The 16,453-nt window shown below is 51.5% G+C and overlaps 2 protein-coding genes across 2 annotated transcripts; one reads left to right on the forward strand and one right to left on the reverse strand.

Annotated features, from left to right (window-relative positions):
• Window positions 1-5,165: 5,165 nt before the first annotated feature.
• On the forward strand, window positions 5,166-11,971 carry PSMD8 (proteasome 26S subunit, non-ATPase 8). The gene is made up of 7 exons (XM_045986917.1): window positions 5,166-5,528; window positions 6,567-6,639; window positions 6,758-6,860; window positions 8,036-8,201; window positions 9,207-9,307; window positions 10,893-11,004; window positions 11,739-11,971. The coding sequence occupies exons 1-7, from the start codon at window positions 5,166-5,168 to the stop codon at window positions 11,874-11,876; spliced, it is 1,056 nt and encodes a 351-aa protein (XP_045842873.1). The 3' UTR covers window positions 11,877-11,971.
• A 916-nt stretch (window positions 11,972-12,887) lies between these two features.
• On the reverse strand, window positions 12,888-16,071 carry GGN (gametogenetin). Its single transcript, XM_045988984.1, has 3 exons — window positions 14,396-16,071; window positions 13,937-14,215; window positions 12,888-13,005 (listed from the first exon to the last, which is right to left on the reverse strand). Exons 1-3 carry the CDS (start codon window positions 15,985-15,987, stop codon window positions 12,888-12,890), a joined length of 1,989 nt encoding a protein of 662 aa, XP_045844940.1. The 5' UTR covers window positions 15,988-16,071.
• Window positions 16,072-16,453: the final 382 nt, after the last annotated feature.

A 16,453-nucleotide genomic window follows, 5' to 3' on the forward strand; every position in this document is an offset into this window, starting at 1 on the left:
GAATCCTCAACAAAACATTTCCAGGGTGCCTGGGTGGCTCAGTAGGTTAAAGCCTCTGCCTTCGATTCAGGTCATGATCCCAGGGTCCTGGGATCAAGCTCCGCATAGGGCTTTCTGCTCGGCGGGGAGCCTGCTTCTTCCTCTCTCTCTCTGCCTGCCTCTGCCTACTTGTGATCCCTCTCTGTCAAATAAATACATAAAGTTTAAAAAAAAAAATTTCCAAACTGAGTTCAGCACTGTATCCTAAGGATTATACACTGAGACCAACTGGGATCTATCCCTGGAACACAAGGACTCAACATACAAAAAGCAACCAGTATAATACATTACATTAATAAAATGAAGGAAATACAACCATGATCATCTCAACTGATGGTGGGGAAAAAAATTTGACAAAACTCAACACTCTCTTATAATAAAAATACTCAAAAACTAGGGTTAAATAGGGTTAAATAAGGGAAATATATACAAATCCCAAAGCTAACGTCATACACAGTAGTGAAAGACTGAATGCCTTCCCCTAAGATCAGGAATGATCATGGACACTCATTTCTACTTAACATACTATTGGAAGTTCTAGCCAGAGGAGTTAATAAAGAAAAAGAAAATAAAGGCACTCAAAATAGAAAGGAAGAACTGAAGTTATCTCTGTAGATGACAGGAAATTTTATGTAGAATACACACACACAGAGCTCATAAGTGAATTCAGCAATCTTGCAAAATGCAAAATCAACACACAAAAAACAATTGTATTTCTATACACTATCAATGAATAATTTGAAAAGGAATTTTTTTTATTTTTTAATTTTTTTCTGAACATATAATGTATTATTAGCCCCAGGGGTACAGGTCTGTGAATCACCGGGTTTGCACATTTCCCAGCACTCACTATAGCACATACCCTCCCCAATGTCCATAACCCCACCACCCTCCCACAACCCTCAGTTTGTTTTGTGAGATTAAGAGTCTCTTATGGTTTGTTTCCCTCCTGATCCCATCTTGTTTCATTTATTCTGAAAAGGAAAATTTAAAAAACCCAATTCTATTCACAACACCAAAAAAGAATAAAATATGAATAAGTTTTATAAGGGTGCTTGGCTGGCTCAGTCCATGGAGCATGCAACTCTTGATCTCAGGGTTGTGGATTTGAGCCCCATGTTGGCTATGTAGAGATTACTTAAAATCTTTAAATGTTCTTTTTTTTTTTTTTAAGATGTTATTTATTTTTTTGACAGAGAGAGATCACAAGCAGGCAGAGAGGCAGGCAGAGAGAGTGAGAGGGAGGCAGGCTCCCTGCCGAGCAGAGAGCCCGATGATGCGGGGCGCGATCCCGGGACCCTGAGATCATGACCCGAGCCGAAGGCAGCGGCTTAAACCACTGAGCCACCCAGGCGCCCCTACTTAAAATCTTTAAAAAAGAATATGTTTGCACAAAGAGGTGAAAGACTTGTATACTGAAAATGACAAAACATTGCTGAAAGAAATTAAAGAACATGTAAGCAAATGGAAAGACATCCCATGTTCATGAACTGAAAAACTTAGTACTGTTAAGAAGATAGTACTACCTGTATTCATTCGCTAGGGGTGCCATAACAAAATACCACAGACTGGGTAACTTAAATAAAAGAGATTTGTTTTCCCACAGTTCTGGTGTCTAAAAGTTCAATATCAAATTGTCAGAAGGTTTGGGTTCTGAGGCCTGTCTCTTCGTCTTGCCAATGACTGCTCTTTTGCTGTGTTCTCACATAGTCTTTCCTCTGTGTGGTCACATCCCTGATGTCTCTCCGTGTGTCCAAATTTCCTCTTCCTCCTCCTCCTCCTCCTCCTCCTCTTCTTCTTCTTCTTTAAGATTTTTAATTTATTGGGAGCCTGGGTGGCTCAGTGGTTTAAGCCTCTGCCTTCGGCTCAGGTCATGATCTCAGGGTCCTGGGATCGAGCCCCGCATCAGGCTCTCTGCTCAGTGGGAAGCCTGCTTCTCCCTCTCCCCGTGCTTGTGTTCCCTCTCTCGCTGTGTCTTTCTCCGTCAAATGAATAAATAAAATCTTTAAAAAAAAAGATTTTTAATTTATTTACCAGTGAGAGAGAGAGAGAGAGAGAGAGAGAGAGAGAGTATGAGCAGGGGTAGGAGGCAGAGGAAGAGGGAGAAGCAGACTCTCCGCTGATCAGGGAGCCCCACATGGGGCTCGATCCTAGCACCCTGAGATCATGATGCAAGCCGAAGGCAGATGCTTAAGTGACTGAGCCACCCAGGCGCCCCCAAATTTCCTCTTTGTATAAAGATTCTTGTCAAACTGGATTATGGTCCACCCTAATGGGCCTCACTTTAACTTCAGCACCACTTTAAAGTCCCTATATCCAAACACAGTCAAACTCTGAGGTACTAGGAGGTTAGGGCTTCAATATTTACATTTTTGGACTTCAGCTCCTAACAAGACCAAAAGTGATATACAGATTCAAAACAATCTCATAATCCCAGTGGCAATTTTGCAATCATAGAGAAACCCATCCTAAAACTGATATGGAGTTTCAAAGGACCTAAATAGCCCAAACTGTCTTGAAATAGAAGAACAAAGTTGGAGGACTTATACTTCCTAATTTCGAAGCTGCAAAGCTACAGTAATTAAAACAGTGTGATACTGATATAAAGAGAGACATATAGACCAATAGAATAGAATAGAGAGCTCAGAAAATAAGCCTTTATGTACACAGTCAATTGATTTTGACCAGGATGCTGAAACCACCCAATGGGGAAAGGACATTCCTTTCAACAAATGATACTGGGAAAACTAGATATCCACATGCACAAGAATAAATTTGAACCTTTATACCATACACAAAAATTAACTTAAAATGGATCAGCTTCTTAAATTTAAGATCTAAAACTATAAAACAGGTGACAATCTTGATCTTTGGTTTGGCAATGATTTCCTAAGTATGATACTAAAAGTCCATGCAACAAAAGAAAAAAATAGACAAATTAAACCTCATCAAAACTAAAAACTTTAGTGAATCAAAGGACTCCATCAAGAGAGTGAAAAAACAACCCATAGAAGGGGAGAAAATGTTTGTAAATCGTATGATAAAGACTAATAACTAGAGGGGCGCCTGGGTGGCTCAGTCAGTTTTAGGCTCAGGTCAATGGAGCCCATGTGGGGCTTCTTGCTCAGTGGGGAGTCTGGTTCTCCCTCTCCCTTTGCACCTCCCCCCTGCTTGTGCTCTCTCTTGCTGTCTCTCTTACTCTATCTCAAATAAATAAAATCTTTTAAAAAAAGGTATAAGAAAATGCAATTGTGGAGGCCGAGAAAATTAAGGCCATCCCACCTCAGGTTTAGCTTTAGCATAAGTACAGCCATCTTGGCAAAGCAAAAGCTGGCACCTTGCACCCCCTCTCCACCCCCTCCCCTCCCCTCCCCTCGGTAGTATGTGTGACATTCCTTGGCCACCCCTGGCTGCCCTGGGGGAAAAGCAAATAGTTAACTTGCAAAGATCACAATCCTGCAAGACAGGAGTCTCCCTCGGTTTACCAATGTCCTAGAGATTTACAACAAAGAAGCTATCTTAACAATAGCATAATTTCCAGAGGCAAATAACTCAGTTCCTCAAGCCCTAAATAAAGTTAAATTTCTCCTAACCTAAATCTCACTAACAAGGACACTTGATAGGAGAAATGTGAAACTTTATCTCTAAACCTCCAAGATAGTGTCAGCGATCATTCCCACTGATATACATCTAAAGGGTCTCACAAGAAGATTTTTATTACTGGTAATGAATAACCTTTTCCCCAGACAACAGCTAGCCCCTCAAGGTCCTGGAGACCTGCTTCCAAAAGTCCTTAGAGACTTACATCATCCATAACCCCCTTTGTCCTCACCCTCCGCCGAGTCCACCCCTACTCTGTCTTTAAAAACTGACTGTAATCTGGTTCAGGGTCCAAGTCCCTACACCACTGTGTCGGGAATACTTGGACCCAAGCTTAAGCATGTCAAATAAACCCTCATGTGATTGCATCGCTGCTTGGCTCCTTCGTGGTCTCTTGGACGCGAAAACTCGGGCACAACAGCAATGACCACACAGAAAATTTCAAAGAGGAAATCCAAATGTTCAATAAACACGAAGGATGCTCAACTTCATTAATATGCTAATGTAAATGAAAACAACTAAAAACTAGTGCTTGTCCCTTATCAGACTGGCAGGAAAAAGAAGCACGTTGCTTTTTTAGAAAATATGTGTAGCACGACTCAGTTTTTGTTTAAAAACTCTTAAAAATAACACAGCTAACTGGAATTGAAATAAAAACTTTTTAAAAAGTGTCTTTTTTAGAAAAGTTATTTATTTGACAGAGATCACAAGTAGGCAGAGAAGCAGGCAGAGAGAGAGAGGAGGAAGCAGGCTCCCTGATGAGCAGAGAGCCCAATGCAGGGCTCGATCCGAGGACCCGGAGATCATGACCTGAGCTGAAGGCAGAGGCTTTAACCCACTGAGCCACCCAGGCGCCCCTAAAAAAACATTTTAAAAGACAGGCAATTTTACATACCCATTCATTCACTCATTCAACAAATATTCATTGACTGTGTACCACATGTTGAGAATACAGAAATAAAGAAAACCAGTAGATATCCTTGTTTATGCGGAGCTGACATTCTAAAGGAGAAGACAGAGAGTTGGGTTTGAGAAAAGGGGACATGTTGAATAGGCGGGTGTGTGTGATATATGCAGAGGAAACGGGAGTAGGGATAAAAAAAATGGGAATCCTCGCGTATATGTGGTATTTAAGGCATAATACTGGATGATTTTTGTACAGTTTGTGCATATTTTTGTAAGCTTGGAGAAAATGTAGAAGGATGCACTGAAAGACTCCACGGAGACCTCGGTTCAAATCTCACGGTTAGTCCCTGGGAAAGTTACCGAGCCTTTCAAAGCCGGTTTATAAAATGGAAATAATGACACAGCTCCACTACCGCCCCCTCTTGGCTTAAAGAAACTTCTGAGAAGGTGGACTCTCGAAGACAGAAACGTAGCGTCGCGAACGCCTAGACTGAAGCCATGGCAGCCATATTGGTTACGGGAGGCGGCGAGGCGTTGTGACTGCTGCCATTTTCAGTTAGGGCAGGAGAGGACTTCCGGTCACCGTCTTGAATGACAGCAGAGGCGGAGCACTGACTGACATGTTTATTAAGGGCCGGACTCCAAGGGCACCTCCCCGAGAGCGACTGAATACGAACCGCGGCAGGCGGAGGACGGCAGCCGTAGGCCCGCCCCCGATGTTGGGCTCCACCTCCCGGCCCCACTTCCGCCGGGCGAGCGTCTGTAGGCGACGCTGCCGTAAATCGGGCCGGAGGTTTGCCGCATCACGGAAGATGGCGGCCACGGCGGTGAACGGGGCACCGGGCGCCTCGAACTCGGGCTCTGCGGCGGCCTCGGGTGCAGTCCTTCAGGTCGCGGCCGGCATGTACGAGCAACTTAAGGGCGAGTGGAACCGTAAAAGCCCCAATCTTAGCAAGTGCGGTGAAGAGCTGGGCCGTCTCAAGGTAGGGTTCGGCGGGGGCCTCTCTGAGGGGTCTAGACCTAGCTGAGTTCCCGGCCGCGGGCGAAACCAGGGAGGGTTGGGGGATCCAGTAAGGTGAAGGATTCGGAACTGCCAAAGTGAGGACTTAGAGAGGTGAAGAAGAGGACTGGAACGGATCAAAGACGGCTCCACAGTGGCGGGGCGTGGGGGGAGCCAGTGATGAAATGTTCAGGCATAACTAAGTGGGGAGTTAAAGTTTTGGTGTTTGGAGGCCTAGCTGGCTGGAGCGGCAGGATGGGCGTATTGGAGTTTTTCTGATGGTGGGTTCTTGACGAGAGCAAGTGGGGAATGAGGACGGGACAGGGTGATGAAAGGAGGCTGAGATGAAGAGTTGCGTGGTTAGACCAGACCAAGTCAGGGTCTGAGAGTATCTGGGACTTAAGGACGCATGGCGGGGTGTGGGAGAGGGTGGGCAGCCGAGTTTTGAGGATAGGACTGAATCTAGAAAAAATATTGTTACGGGAGAGGACCAGAATGGTGTTCAGGGTGCTTCAGAGCGAACGTTGTTTGGGAAAGAGTACAAGTATTGTGGGCTGAACTGAGTCTCTGAATGGGGCGTGTCTGTTAAGTGATGTGTGGGCTGGGTGATGGGGAGATGTTACCTCCCTTCCCTCCCGGATGTAGATCTGGGGGTAATGGGAGGTGTAGCTGGGCCTAGCCCAATAAATTGTGGAAAAGGTCTGCCAAAAACTGAAGGTGCTAGCGTCCTCCCACCCCCTTGATTCCATTGAGTCAGGGATGGAGGGTGTTTCCTGTTTTCCCAGTGGGTCTATTTAAAATTGTAACCTGAGGTCATCCTAAGTGGGCACTCAGTGTGCCCAGGCCTTGTTCTGAGTGCTTTCTGAGGACTGACTCCTTTAAAACTCCCAATAGCTTTGAGTCAGGGATGATGATTAGTTCTGTTTCCTAGGTGGGCAAACTGAGGCTTTGCAAAGGTAAGTAAACCTGTACTTGAGGTCCCATCTTCTTTCTTTCCTTCCTTCCCTGCTGTCCTTGTCAGCTGGTTCTGCTGGAGCTCAACTTCTTGCCAACTACAGGGACCAAACTGACCAAACAGCAGCTCATTCTGGCCCGTGAGTGTTACTGGGGCTGGTGGAGGGTGATGGGCTAGGGGTGATGGGAGGAACGGCAGGTGTGGTAGTCAGGAGAGGGACTCAGGCACCTCTTGAGAACCTGCCCTGTCACCCACAGGTGACATCCTGGAGATTGGGGCCCAGTGGAGCATCCTACGCAAGGACATCCCCTCCTTCGAGCGCTACATGGCCCAGCTCAAATGCTACTACTTCGATTACAAGTGAGGATGGGTCCTGCCCCTGATTGGGTGGGGACAAGGGGTTATATGGTAGTTTTTTGGTTTTTTGTTGTTGTTGTTGTTTGTTTGTTTTTAAGTCACTGGTTCTCCAGCGACTCAGGTCATCTTCCTTCAACTGGAAACTTTCTGTTTGCCTAACTCTGTCCCCAGAGTGTACAGGGTCAGGAGTTTGAGTTTCCTGGAGGTCCTTATCCTGAGATTGAACCATCCGGTCTCTGTTGGCCTCCAGTCTCTTCCCCTCTCCACGTTCTAACACTATATTTCTACTCCCCACTGTAGCTGCCTTTCACCTGCCCTGGCTCCGCCTTTGCCCCCTTCGATTCATCCCCCAGGATGAATCTTTGTGATGCTAAAATTTGACCAGTATTGATACCCTGATTGGAACCTATCATGGCTCTCCATAGCTCTCAGGCTCCAGACCAAACTTTCCTGCAGCCTCCAATGCTGTCTGAGCCATGATCTCTCTGACTCTGCCTCCCCTCTCAGCCAGTCTCCCCCACTGAACTCCTAAAGTCAGAGGGGTCTTAGTCACTGCTGCATTCCAGTACTGCCTAGCACGAGGCTGGACCCAGAGCATGGATTCACTGAGTATGTGTTGAATGTAAAACGTAATGTTTTTTAACTCAGTGTGCTTGAGTGGATAAGAATTAAGAATTTGACATTAGAAGTCAGACAAACCTGAGTTTGAAACTGATTTTGCCGCTTCCTGATTATGTGGTCTTGGGCAAATGACTTCACCTCCTCATACCTCAGTTTCCCCCTTAAAGTGAGGTTGATAATTTCTAATACCATAATCACAGCTAATGCACAATATTTGTTTGAGTCAAGTACTGTTCCGAATCACTGTACCTGGTTTAAGTCATTTGATTCACATAACCCTTATTCACTTGACCTACCTTCTAAGAGGTGGATGCTGCGGTAATTCTCTTTTTATAGTTGGGGAAACTGAGTCTGAGTCACTTTACTGAAGTGAGGTCAGTTTCTTGGGCCCATATGACTTGTGACTTCTTCATGCCTCTCTGGACTTCAGTCTCATTTGAAAACCCAAGACCCCGTACTTCTGCAAGGAGACACCATCAGGGTCTCTGGAGGCTGGAGTTGGGGGCTCATAGGTACTTAAGTCCTCCTTACGTTGGTTCTCCCATCCTGGTGCACAGGGAGCAGCTCCCCGAGTCAGCCTATATGCATCAGCTCTTGGGCCTCAACCTCCTCTTCCTGCTGTCTCAGAACCGGGTGGCTGAGTTCCACACAGAGTTGGAGCGGCTGCCTGCCAAGGACATCCAGACCAATGTATACATCAAGCATCCTGTGTCCCTCGAGCAGGTGAGGCTGGGGAATGGGCGTGGAGGGAGGATCTGGAGGGGGTGTTACAGGTGCAAACATTAGGGAAGATTTCCTGGAGGAGTGAGCTGGGGTCACCTGTCTTTAACTTGGGGACTCATTTGCTCATTTTTTCAACAGCTGTTGAGCCCCAGCCACATGCCATGTCATTGATTGGTTTTCAGACTGTTCTACAAACAAAACATTAAAATCCGGGATCTGGTGGGCATGACATTCAGATGAGGAAGCAGACAGTAAACAAAAAGATTATGTAACCTATGTGTTCTGTCAGATGTTAAGTGGTATGGAGAAGAACAAAGTAAGGGCGAAGAGTTGGGGCAGGGGTGAATTTTTTTGTAGGGTGGTCAGGGAAGACCTTCTGAAAAGGTGAGATTTGAGAAAGATATGAAAGGGGTGATGAACCCAGCCACGTGGACATCTGGAGTGGGGGAAGTGAACCAAGTAGAGGGAGCAGCCTAAGGTTGCCGAGGCAGAAACAGGTCTGGTGTGGCTGAGAGTTAGCCAAGAGGAAAGTATTTCTAGAACAAGGTGAGCATGGTCAGGGAAGAGCTTTAGTACCTAAGCTTAGGAAGTAGTTCCTAGAGCTGAGGTCTCATGGGAGGAGTTTGCTGTGGTGAGAAGATGGGAGCGAGCAGTTATGGCTGGCTTCACAACGTAGGCAAAGGACTGGAGGGATGAGCTCTGGGGTGGGTCCAGCTCTCTCTCCTGTGATTGGAGAATAGGGAAGAGAATAAGCTATCAGCACAGGGCAGTTTGGAGAAAGACTGTGCATGCGTGTGTGTGCGCGCGCGCGTGCGTACATAAACCAGGGAGTGCTTCCTGGAAGGGGAGGTGCTCAGTCTGCATGGGGAATGCATGACTGTACTCTAAGGGTGTTCTAGCAGAGGGGATTATGGAGGCACTGGGAATGTGGTGAGGCCTCAGCTGGCAGGCCCCTATGCTACCTCTTCCTTATCCTCTTTTCCTCTCCACCCCTGGCCTCTACAGTACCTGATGGAGGGCAGCTATAACAAGGTGTTCCTGGCCAAAGGCAACATCCCTGCTGAGAGCTATACCTTCTTCATTGACATCCTGCTTGACACTATCAGGTATGTGGGGTGGGGCAGGGTCCTGTGGGGTTCAGAGAGTTGGGACTCTGGAGTCAGACAGCCCTGAGTTGAAGCCCATTCTGGCCACTTGTGGTCTGGAGAGGTTGGGCACATCACTTCTTCTCTGTGAACTGGAACTTGCCATGAGATTGTGGAAAACAGCCCTCATCTCACTGGGGGCTGTTTATCTGTGTGCCCATATGATCTAGGCTTGGGCTTGGCACCCAGACAGCGCTCAGCAGGCAAGACCCAAGCTGCCTGTCTTAGAAGTGCTCCAGTCCGTGAGGCATGTGACCTCACCTCAGGTCTCTTAAACTGTGGAACCCTCAGTTTCTTCTTCCTTAGAATGGGGCCTTTAAGTCCCGCTCAGGGGTTGCTCTGTGCACAAGTGACGCGACATGGGCAGTTGGGCATGACACTGACACATCTCTTGAGGAATAAAAGGGTCCAGGTGGTGGCAGAGCGAGTTCATGGATGCAAAGTGCCAGACTGAGGTGGGTTTCCATTTCTTGGATGGCAGAACCAAGCCCAGAGATGTGGTGGGAGTGAGGAGGGCTAGCTTATGAGTTTAGGTTATTTTTTATTTTTTATTTTTTTAAAATATTTTATTTATTTGTTTGACAGAGACACAGCAAGAGAGGGAACACAAGCAGTGGGATTGGGAGAGGGAGAAGCAGGCTTTTCACCAAGCAGGGAGCCTGCTGTGGGGCTCGATCTGAGGATCCTGGGATCATGACCTGAGCCGAAGGCAGACACTTAATGACTGAGCCACCCAGGCGCCCCACGTTTAGGTTATTTTTAAACAAAAATTTGGTTATCCAAGGGGCGCCTGGGTGGCTCAGTGGGTTGAGCCTCTGCCTTCAGTTCAGGTCATGATCTCAGGGTCCTGGGATTGAGCCCCGCGTCGGGCTCTCTGCTCAGCAGGGAGTCTGCTTCCCCCTCTCTCTCTGACTGCGTAGTTGTGATCTCTCTTTCTCTGTCAAATAAATAAAATCTTTAAAAAAAGAATTGGTTCTCCAAAATGAACAAGGAGTAGTATACGGTGAGTGTCTGCATAGTTGCCTCTTGGTCTAGGAGATAAAATACATCAGAAAGGGATGCACCCTCCGTGTCACTAACTTGTCCCCAGAGCTCACACCTTTGTTTTCAGTGACTTGATCTTTGCTGTTACTCGACTTCAGTGTTGATCTTATGCTTCTTAACAGGGGTGGCAAGGAACCCTCTCAGGATTAGATCTAGAAATGGGGTACAGCAAGCACCCTTGGGTATATAGGGGGTGATTCAGTAAAGAGATCCCCTCATGTGAGTCCCAGCCTGGGTTTCAGACAGCCTGAAGTCCTAATGACTGGGAGTGGGATTCAGAGTTTGAGCCCAGTAGTCTCAGAGATCTGAACCCTGCTGTGGCCCGGCTTTGCACCTCTGGTCACGCTCCTCCCCCTTTCCAAGCCTGGATGAAACAGGGCAGGAAGCATGTTCCAGACATCAGTGCTGAACTGAAAATTCAGAGCTCACACATGTCAGCCCTAGGAGGACAAGGCCTGGAGAGTTGTCTGTGTTCAGTAATGAGAACCTTGTCTTTCCTCAGGGACGAGATTGCTGGATGCATTGAGAAGGCCTATGAGAAGATTCTTTTCACTGAGGCCACCCGGATCCTCTTCTTCAACACACCCAAAAAGATGACAGACTACGCCAAGAAGGTGCCTGGGTCACAGGGCAGGGAGGCGTGGGGCCAGGGGTGCACTCACAGTAGGGTGGGTGGGGGCCTGAAGGGACTCTGGAGCAAGACTGCACATGTTTAAATCCAGCTGTGTGACCTCAGGCAGGTTGCTGAACTTCTCTGAGCTTCAGTTTCCTGATCCGTAGAGTGGGGGCTGGAATTTAACACGTGGGATGAGCTTAGCATAGCACCTGGCAGGAGGTGGAGGTGGACGCTGATGCCCAGGGCCTGTTGAGCTGTTGTCCTTAACAGAATTCTTTATAGAGGATGCAGCTTTTCTCTGCAAGACCTTGCCTCATTTGGCCTGGGGTGTTTATGCAACAGTAGTGCCCTTGGAGGTGCTAGGGCAGGGGGTGGAGGGTAACTGAGGAGGGTCAAGACCAGACTGGAAGAAGTGAAACTGAACTTCAGCTGTGGTGACAGCTGATACTTAGTGATCATTTACTTTGGGCCAGACACTTCTCGGTGCTTTAGAGGTACTGGTTCACAGAATCCTCATAGCAGACCCAGGGAGCTGTGTGATTAGAGTCCTTGCTTCAAACGTGGAGCAGCTGAGGCACAGAAAGGTGAAGTCACTTGTCTAGAGTTGTGTGGGTAGAGTAGGGTTGGCAAGGAACGTGAGCCAGGACCCAGGTGGGCAAGTGCTGTCTCTGTGGGGTGGGGAGGGAGCCTGTGTGAACACCCCACCCATCTGTCACCCTTCCCTTCCTGCAGCGAGGGTGGGTTCTGGGCCTCAACAACTACTACAGCTTTGCCAGCCAGCAGCAGAAGCCAGAAGATACCACCATCCCCTCCACGGAACTGGCCAAACAGGTCATCGAGTATGCCCGGCAGCTGGAGATGATCGTCTGAGGCTCCCCCACGCCGGCGCCAGGGTGCAGCCGGGCCTGCGGCATTTAAAGCAGCAGCAGGGCAGGGCTTCCTCCAATAAAGGTGGATTGACCTTCTCTCTTGTAGGCCCTTGTCTCCCCGGGTGGAATGGTGGGGAGACAAGTTCCTTATCTTGGAAGAACTTGGAAGTTTGGGGGCCCTCTGGGGTTGGAGATAACCCTCTGTTGGAGATAACCCTCTGCCTGGCGGCCGTTGCTGAAGCTCTCCGATGGCAGCCATGACGGGGCCCCGGTGGCAGGAGAGCCCAGGTTCCAGGTAGAGGGATTGTTGCAGCTGGCTGTGGACCCATGGGACTGCCAGGCCAAGGCATGAGTTTTTCAGCGAAGGGGGTGATGCATCACAGTTTTTAAAACGTTTGCAATTAAACCAGTTTGTTCATTGACATGTGAAATGGAACCCGTCTGTGGGCTACCAGTTTGAGACCTCTGTGGAACGATAGGTGTGGGTGCTGGCAAGCCTGCCCTGGTTCCCAGCCTTCCTGAGCCAGTGTGGTAATTTAGGACCCCTGGTACCGCCCCCAGCCTGTGCTTCCTGCCATGAAGTTTTCGGGAATGTGTTTAAGGCAGCTTCCAAATCTGGCTGAGCCATTTGTGGGATGACTTTCAACAAAGTCTTCTTAGAGTCTGTTTCCACACCTGTATAAGGGAGTGATCACCCCTGCTTTCCAAGGGGGTTTGTGCCAAACATCTCAGCTTGGCCTCAGATTGGCTCAGAAATGGGGCTGATGATTAAGGGTAACGAGACTGTCTAACCCGCCGGGCCCATCAGTCCAGGTGCTGGATGACTGGACCTCCGTGACTGCTGTCTGGGTCCAGTCTCCTTAACTGTTTCTAAGATGTGCTTTCATGGTGGCCTCTGCCCTAGCCCACCCCATCCCTTCAGCCCTGAGGAAGTGACTGACAGGTAGCTAGACATCTGGATGGTTATTTTATTGTCAAGACGGGGAAGCAGAGGGCACTGAGCAGACTGCACTCAGTTGGAATGGGTGGCCTGCAAGTCGTAGTGCTCCAGCCCCGCCACCAGGGAGCCAGCCAGCTTGATGGTGGCAACCCAGGGTGGCTCGCTCAGGTGGTTGGTGGGCGTGCTCAGCCTAGGGGGAGGGTAGAATCAGCAGGGCCTGGCCATGTGGCAGAGCCCTTGCCCCTCCTAGGTTTCACTTGCCCCATCTGTATGAGGGGCCATGTATCACAAAGGCAGTCTAGGGCAGGGTTGTATCCACTTAAATTTAGGAAAGGGGGCTAAGGATTGGTGATAGTGTCTGTGTCCTATACTCCCCTCCCCCCCCCACCTGCCCCATCCCTACTGAACCCCCGAGGGGTCCAGAGCAGAGAGTCTGTCAGTGATTCAGAATCTTTGGGAGCCAAGGTCAGATGAACCCTGGTGACCAGATTCTGAGATTCTGTGTGTGTATGTGTGTCTGTGTAGGGGAGTGTGTAACAAAGATACACTATCTTTCTGGAGCCGAGGACTCCGGTATAGCCTCCACAGCATGAGGATGGGACATCTGTGCCCTCCGGCTGTGAAAGCCTTGGAACCCAGAGTCAGGAGAAGCTCCTAAAGGCTGGAGGGGTCAGGAGTGTGAGGGGCTAGGTCAGGGACTTCTTGGGAGGTATGCATTCATCTCCTCTGCTCCTATCCCTAAAAAGCTTGGGACATGGTCGTTCTTGGTACCCTCAGGGACAGGGTTAGGCTATGTATGGCGTCAGTCCAGCTGGCACCAGCTTCCCTCCCTGATGGCTCCAGAAGATCACAGGGCCAAGAGTCAGCTTGAAGATCTGTGTACTAAGAGGCTGGACCAAGGCGTACCCTGTCCCTGGTCAGGGGTCAGTATGGTGTCAAGTTTTCTCTTGGTGCTGAAGGATTGGAGCTCAGCTAGGTTTGAGATACAGCTAAGGAAAGGGTCAGGGGTCAGCTGGTGTCTGGACTCCAGAGGGCTGAATGGAACTCTAACCGGGAAGGTTGGGTTCAGGACTTAAAGGGGTATACCCTTCCCTCCCTACTACCCAATGACCTTCCCTCACCAGGCAGACACGTTGCGTGGTAGACGGCGATGACGCGGCTGGTGGCGGCAGTAACACTTGCAGGGACAGGAGTTAAGCACCTGGAATGGTGGCCAGTGGCGTGTGGTGCCTGTGTTAGCCATCCCTGCTGGAGGGGTCCCGCCGCCAGCACCCCTTCCACCGCCACTGTCAGTCACGGAAGCTGCAGTACGTTCGCGAGGACCATCTCCTGGGGCGCCATCCTCACGGGTCGCCCCTCGGGCTGCGCGGGCACCCTTGCTCCTTCGCGTGCGGGTCTTGATGGGTGCAGGCACAGTCAGCGTTGGCTCCTTGGTGGGAGCTGGAGCCGGAGATGGGGCGGGGGTCGAAGCGGGAGCCGGAGCTGGAGCCGGAGCGGGGGCTGATGCCAGAGCCGAAGCCGCGGCCGCTGCCGGGGCCAGGGCTGGGGCCGCTGCGGGGGCCGGGGCCGGGGCCGGGGCTGGCGTCGGCGCTGGAGCAGGAGCTGGGGCCAGTACTGGGGCCGGGGTCTGGGCCGGAGCCGGGGCGGGGGTCGGGGTGGGTACCTGGTTAGCAGCCAAGGCGAGGGGCAGAGTGGGAGCAGGGGCGGAAGCCAAAGCCAACTCCAAGTGGCCCGGGCGTGGAGTGGGAGGGCGGGCCACCGGCAGCGGCGTTGGCAGGAGCACCGGCGGCTGCGGTGTCGGCGGCGGCACGGGAGGCGGCGTGGGTGGTGGTGTAGGCGGCGGCGGTGGCGGCACCTCCTTTGGGCCTCCCGGCCGGGAGCTCACACGCTCACCATTGGTGGGCGCGGGGAAGATGAACATAGGCGGCGCCAGCAGGGCGGGTGCAGGCCTCCGGGGCCCGGGGGTTGGGTGCATCTGCCCCGGCGGAGGCGGTGGGGACCCCCACGGCCCTGAGAGCGCGGCCGCGCGCCGTCGGGGCACACCGACACCGCCGCCGGCTCCGTTGAAACGGAAGTGGCGTTCAGGGCCATCCGGAGGGCTCACCCAGTCAAATTTGGGCTTCGAGCCTGGAAAGGTGGTATAGGGTGGCGGCGGAAGGGTCCTGGCGTGGGACACCGGCGCCGAGGGGGGTCCAGAACACCCCTCTCCGTCTCCATTACCGCCTTCTGCTTCCTGAATTCCCCGAGGGACCTCTCCGGAGGGTCGAGCGACCCCAGGAGCCAGGGGCCCCTGCTTCAGGACCTCAGCGTAAGAGATGGAACCCGAGGCGGCAGCGAAGAGCCCTCCGCCTCCGCTACCCCCCAGCGAGGCTTTGGGTGCTAAGGAACTCGAGGCTGCCGCAGGGGCTAGAGTGGGCCCCGACTTGAAGGTGACTTTACATAGCAAACTGAGGCCGGATTCAGAGACCGCAGGCCGGGCCATTTCTCCCTCGCCCCCTTGGGGAGGCGCCCCTCTGCGAGTTCCAACGGCCGTCTGGCCCTCGCTACTGTACCCAACCTGACTTTCTGTGGGGGGCGTGGCGGGTGTGGCCAGAGCAGGAATGATTCTGTGGTCCGGGGGCTGCCGGTCGGAAGGTGGCGGTGGTGGCAGTTTCCGCGGCTCCAAGGGCAGTGGAGTAGGAGATGGGGCCCTCGGGACAGACTTGGGGTCCTCCCCAGTTAGTTGCCGGGGCGGCGGAGGCAGCGGACGGAGGCTCGGAGGATCGCCCTGGCCGCGATGGCTCGCCTCCAGCAGACCACGGATCCGGGGCACGGGAGTGCCCGTGGGTTTTCGCCACTTAGATGGCGCGGGCAGCAGGGTCCCCACAGGGGGCGGGGGTGGTGTAGAGACCGCGGCCGCAGCCGCCTCCTCTGAAAGGGGAGTCACTGGCGAGGGCAGTTGTAAGGTCAGGGGCGAGGGTGAGGCCTGGGGCTCCGGGGGTAGCAGGATTCCCGGGGGCGCGGAGCTGCCAGGGAACCAGACGCCCAGCCCGCGAGCCAGGCGCATCGCCGGGGAGGAGGGGGTCACCTCGGGCTCCACCAGGGATGTCCGGCGGGACTCAGAGGAGCGGTCCGAGGCCTGTTCTTTTCGGGAGCCCCCGCCCGCGGACGGCTCCGACTGCACGTTCCCCATTTCTGACCGAGGTCGGGAACTGTGGTCAGAAAAACTTCCGCCTGTCAGTCTGCTAAAACTGTGGGGACTCCACGAGGCTGGCTGTGTCTGGTCCTACCCGTCCACCCCAGACCGGCCCCTATGTTCCAAGATCCACTCAGGCACCAGTCCCTAGCAGCATTCCTGTTCCCTGACTCTTGAAGCTCAATCGTTCTTCCCCGTTGCCCCATTCAGCTACTGTCATGCCTTCTTCCTCATGACCCCATTCAGTTGCTGTTCAGACACTTAAGCTCCGTTCTCTTAGTGTACTAAGGTTCTGTCCCTGTCTCCCCACCCGGGCTTGTTCCTCAGGTCACATCCCTACACTTTGACCATATATCCCCGGTCTCTAGGCTCCAAGCTGCAGGTCTTGCCCACTTTCCTGTCCGTCACTCAGGCCACATCACTCATGATGACTGTGCTCAATAGCCTGTAAGACCTGCAAGAA

Source organism: Meles meles, chromosome 19, assembly GCF_922984935.1.
Source record: "Meles meles chromosome 19, mMelMel3.1 paternal haplotype, whole genome shotgun sequence".
Lineage (NCBI taxonomy): Eukaryota > Metazoa > Chordata > Mammalia > Carnivora > Mustelidae > Meles > Meles meles.